At 40.7% G+C, this 5,434-nt stretch overlaps 1 protein-coding gene across 1 annotated transcript; it reads left to right on the top strand.

The window, feature by feature from the left end:
* Positions 1–1,771: 1,771 nt before the first annotated feature.
* LOC108363835 (P protein-like) lies at positions 1,772–4,072 on the top strand. Its single transcript, XM_017617374.1, has one exon. It carries the CDS (start codon positions 1,772–1,774, stop codon positions 4,070–4,072), a length of 2,301 nt encoding a protein of 766 aa, XP_017472863.1.
* The last annotated feature ends 1,362 nt before the right edge of the window (positions 4,073–5,434 follow it).

Raw genomic sequence — 5,434 nt, forward strand, 5'->3', positions numbered from 1 at the left:
GTTTTTTTTTGTTATTTTTTTGGCAGATAACTCTTAAACTGATAATTTGATTGCAAAACATTGTATAGCAGGTTCGTAGGGATTTCAAAGACCTTTAATCTGGTGGAGATCTTTTTGTGGTGTGATAATCACAACCGGGTATTTTTGGAAAAAATTGAAAATGCTGTTTTCTCAATTTGAAAAAAACGATAATTTCGCAAATTCTTAAAACGTATTCTACCTTTTTAATTTTTGACCTCATATTCAGATTGTGTAGGTTATTTTACATTGCAAATGACTATAAAATTCACGACTTTCAACTATTTTGTTAGAAATTTTTTTCCCAGAGTGCATATGGTTTTCTAAATTTTCAAATGCAACGCGCAAGTACTTAGAGTTATCATATTCGAATAAAATTTTGCACTGCTTATTTTTAGACCAAAAGACATCTTTTTGAGCCCGGCAAACTGTATATTTAAAAAAATAGTTAAAATAACGAACGGTCTAATGGCCACACAAGAGAAACACGAGCTTTATATAGCAAAACGAGATCTTCCAAACACTGATCGCGAGGCTTGCAGGAGCTGAAAAAGATAACAGGGTATGACACAGCGGAAAGCAAGATGTGATGGACTCATCGGCTCATTCTTAGGCTTGAAATATGGCTTAGTAGGAAGCACGGCGTGGTAGACTACTATCTCACGCAAGTTATTGGCGGCCATGGTAGCTTTAAAAATTATCTCCATCGCTTCGGGCACGAGGAATATCCTTTTTGCGAAATTTGTGGCCCGGACACCTACGGAGACGTAGGGCATGCCAATTGTACTTGTCCGTGATTCAGTGATCAACGACAAAGATTGAAAGAAGCTTTGGCGCTTAGAGCGTGCGAGGAGGCCGGTCTGCAGTGTTTAAGCAGAAATTAGGCAGCACTAGACACGAAGACCCTCGTTCATACTGTCATAGTGTTCGGGGAAAACCGGACAGAAAAAGACGGATTTTTTGGGTTAAATTTTCCATCTCTATAAAAAAACATATATATTTAGTTTCCCGTAAAGTCGAGTGACTTCCATAATTCACCTGCCGGCCTCTTTTCTAGTATTCATAAAACTCCCTTCTCATGAGCTGATTTTTGTCGACTGGAAAATTGTCTCAGAAATAGAGTTGCCAAAACATTTACACTAGCCGACAATAATCGCATACAGCAAAAGTTTCAAAATGTCAGTAATCGAATAAATACACTCACTTAAATTCTGCCGATTTTTGTCGACTGCGTCCGAGTGAATTCCATTTACAAGGATAGACTTTGGGGGAATCAAAGAATCGACTAGAAAATTAACTGTATGCAGGCAGTTTATGTATGTGAAGTTGAAGCATTTTGAGAAATCAGATTTCGGTGCTCTTTAATGGGAGATACAATTCCTCTTTTGATTTGGGTTCCAGAAGAATTTTTATTGAAAGTGAAATTTGCTATGTAAGTGCGCATCATTTTAATAATCTTTCGACTTTTTAGACCACAATTTTCCCATGCATCGATACCAACTTATTTCGCACTAATTTAGGCAACCCCGCCAATGAGTTCCAAAAACAGAACCCAAAATTCATCGTAACAAAATCATTTGCGCTTTTCATTTCCTGCCAATGTAAGAAAAATCGGTACAAAAAGTCGAAACAAAAATTTATTTTCCAAAATTATTGAAGAAAAAAATTAAAAACTTCGAATTCAATTCAAAACGCCAAAGTGCGCAATCCGCTGCGACCGTTTTGGCATTCCTATATTAAGCACAGTACGCAAATGACGACAGCGAGGCAAGATGAAGCGGACGACCACGATTCCCTGGAGTCCGATATAGAATTTGTCGAATGGCGCAGCTTAAACAAAAGAATGCCGAAATCTGCTGTAAATGCAGCTGTAAAAGTCTCACAAACCGAGGCGTTAGATGGAGAACGAGATCAACGCTTGCACGGCGGTGCCGCCTCCGCTTACGACGACCTGAGCGTAACTTCGTTTTCTTCAGCGGCTGAGGAGGATGAGACCGATGCTGATGTGCAAGTAGCCAAGCAAAGAAAGAAGAGTAAATATATGCGCATAGTAAAAATCGCTGTGCTCTTTGTGTTTTGGATTATCTTTACTAGTCTACTGTTGATCAAAGGCGAACACGAACATACCGTTGAGAATTTTATTTGTGTGCCAAATGGCACGACGAAGATATTTCATGTGCCGGAGGAGTCCACAGCGACAGGATTCTTCATCAAGCTAACGGGTCCATTTGTAATGATTTCTAAAGCTCAGCTAATTGAAATGGGCGAGCATAAAAGCACTTTGACCATTAAGCTGGTGCAAGCGGGGCATAATGGAATGGCGCCACATGATGTCAGCAAAATGTGGGTCTTGAATTTAGTTAATTCGACGAATTTGCAGCAAATACATCTCATAGAGCGAACAAAACTCTTCACTTTGCAGAATCTATCAGCAAATGGCAGCAAAAAGCTACTAATTAGCTTACAAACAAATATAGTAGAACCACTCTCACTGGGATTCTATTACGAGCCGACGCCTATCAATTTGGAAATTGGCATTGCTATTGCCTTAATACTGGTCATGGGCTTCTATATAGTGCTCATGCTGGATATTGTGCATCGAGCGCTGGCCGTCATCATCTTTTGCACGCTCTCGATAAGCATGCTCGCGGTGCTCAATCTACGTCCTTCGTTGCGCACCATCATCAGCTGGATCAACTTTGAGGTGCTGTTGCTACTCTTTGGCTTTACGCTCATCATTGCCATTTTGGCAGAGACCGGCATCATCGACTATCTCACCGTACGCATATACGAGATTTCTAATGGCCATATTTGGCCAATACTAAATTGCCTTTGTCTCATCACATTTGTTGGCTCTTCGCTGTTTGACAGCATACTCATGACGCTGCTCATTGCGCCGATTACGATGCGCATTTGCGAATTGATGGAACTAAATCCGTTGCCATTGCTCACCTGCCTGATCATCTCGTCGAATGTCGGTGCTACGCTGACGCCAAATGGTGAGACACCGAGCGACTATGTTACACAATATGAGGTACTACGCCGCGAGGGCATTGACTGGCTCGTCTTCATCGAGCACATCTTACCAGGTACGCTGATTGCGGGCGCCAGCGCCTACGTCTATATGCGTATCATCTATAACGATTCGAACAGTATGCGCTTTAGGGACGGCACCGAAGTAGAGCGTTTACGTCGCGTCATTAAAGTTTGGTCGCGTACGGCCAAGAGTATAAGCCCCTATTCGCAGGACGAGAAAGCCATGCGTGCAACGGTGTTGTCGAAAGTGCGCCGACTGCGCAGACGCTTGAAGCGAATTGGCAAAATGCCAGCACCCTCGTCGGACTACAAGGAGACGGTGAGCGCACTCAAGGCAAAATTTAAGATAACCAACTCAGTACTGCTCATCAAATGCTGCTTTGTATTCTTCTTCGTGTTTGTGCTCATCTCGCTGCATCTCTTTCCCAATGTGCACTATCTTTCCACAGCGTGGACCGCACTGCTCGCCTGCATATTGCTGCTCATACTGGCAGACACCGAGGACTTTGATGGTATACTCGGTCGCATTGAGTGGTCGACGATGCTTTTTCTCGCCTGCGTGTTCGTCTTCTCTGAGGCTACCTCGCAATTGGGGCTCTTCAATGTGATTGGCAATGTGATGGGCAATCTTATTAGGCATAGCAGCTCTAGCGCACGCCTAAGTGTTGCCATTTTAATCGTCTTGTGGTTTTCGGCATTTTGTGCTGCCTTTCTCACCAACTCCTCGGTTAGCCCCATGATGTTGCATGCTGTAATACTTGCCACTGAGGATATAGAACAGGAGCATTTGCCGGTGCAGCCACTTATTTGGGCAGTCATATTTGGCACTGGTCTGGGCGGCATTAGCACAATTAGTGGCACCTATGCAAATGTCATCTGTGCGGGTTTGGCGGAGAAGCATGGCTACAACTTTCCCTTCTTGTATTACTGCAAAGTGGGGTTTCCCATTATGTTGGTGTGTGTGTTGAGCATCACCGTCTATCTGATGATTGCTCATGTCTTGTGCCATTGGCATTGAACTGCTAATAGTTTTTAAATGAAACAATTAATTTATTTCTTTAACGGTATGTATTTCTATTGTGTGTGAATTGTGTGTTTAAATAAAGCTTTTTATGTAACTGAAACTCAGTTAGGAATTCGAATTCATTTGTTTATTATGTAATACCCAAATTCGATACTACTAAAGTCGAGGGTATCACAAGATATCATAAATATATAAGTTTTGATCTCGAATGGAGTCGGTTAAGGCGTCTTCATAGGGTAATCTGAAATTTGACCCTTATGCTACACTCCTTAACCGCCTCCAATCGCGACCAAAATTTATGTGTGATATCCTTGACTATAGTAGCATCGACGTAAGGGTTGAGGCTTAGGAAATGTGATGTAAAAGTTTGCTTCCTACATTTAAGTACCACCCTAGTATTTATATAAAACAAAAAATCAATAGCGAAAACGTTAATCCTACAATTAAAATAAAAAAAAAATTATGAAAAATATGAGGTATTTTTGAAATATAGGGTCAATCACACCGGCCTTATTGTTCCCATCCTCATGTTTGGGACCATTATACTAAAATTGGAACGGTGCAGAGATGTTTAACATGGCCTTGAGAAAGCACATCTACACACGCATGTAAACATTTTTTCACATGTTCCTGTGAACATTGTTATGTAATGTGCATACGCTGTGCCAGTCTTTCATCATAATCTGCTTTATTAAAAATTCTCGGCCGAAAGTCAGTGCGTAGGTAGTGTATAAAGAATTTGAGAAAACGTCATATTTTGCGGATTTGCGATTTTTAATTGTTATTTAATAGGATTTGCATGTGAATGCTTTCACTTTTAAGGATATTTTTAGAACTGGAATAACTTAGAAGTCAACGAAAGCGATGTTAGTATAGATACAGGGTGAGTTAAATATTTATTCTACACTTAAATGAGTATTCGTAAAACAAAGCTTTTGAGATAGGGCATTTTTCAATCCAAATCTGAGGCAGGACGTTCTTCGACCAAATTCTGAAGTGGAGCGTTCTTGAGCCATTTTCTAAAATAGGGCATTTTTTAACCGGTTGCCGAGATATGTAGGTATATCTACCACTCAACCGTCGATATAGTATGTTGATAAACTAAAATATTGTGTGTGTCAAAAAATTAACACACACTTGTAAAACCTAATTTTCTAATTTTCGATCACTCATTTATTAATAAACTCGGGTGGCGTAGCCGAGTTATATGCACAAGAAATGTTGAATACCTTTGACAATAGAAAGGTGTTTTGCACAAAAATAATGTTTATCAAGTTTAAAATCCGGTGGCTAAATGCTAATTTTAGACCATTTTCCGTCGGTACCCCAGGGGTCTGTGGAAAGCTTCGAGAGGTC

This window comes from Rhagoletis zephyria, unplaced genomic scaffold, assembly GCF_001687245.7.
Source record: "Rhagoletis zephyria isolate East Lansing unplaced genomic scaffold, Rhagoletis_zephyria_1.1 Rzeph_scaffold_00002, whole genome shotgun sequence".
Lineage (NCBI taxonomy): Eukaryota > Metazoa > Arthropoda > Insecta > Diptera > Tephritidae > Rhagoletis > Rhagoletis zephyria.

Bases quoted from the DNA above. Each gene is read 5' to 3' on its own strand.
- LOC108363835 (XM_017617374.1), top strand. From the start codon at position 1,772: ATGACGACAGCGAGGCAAGATGAAGCGGACGACCACGATTCCCTGGAG.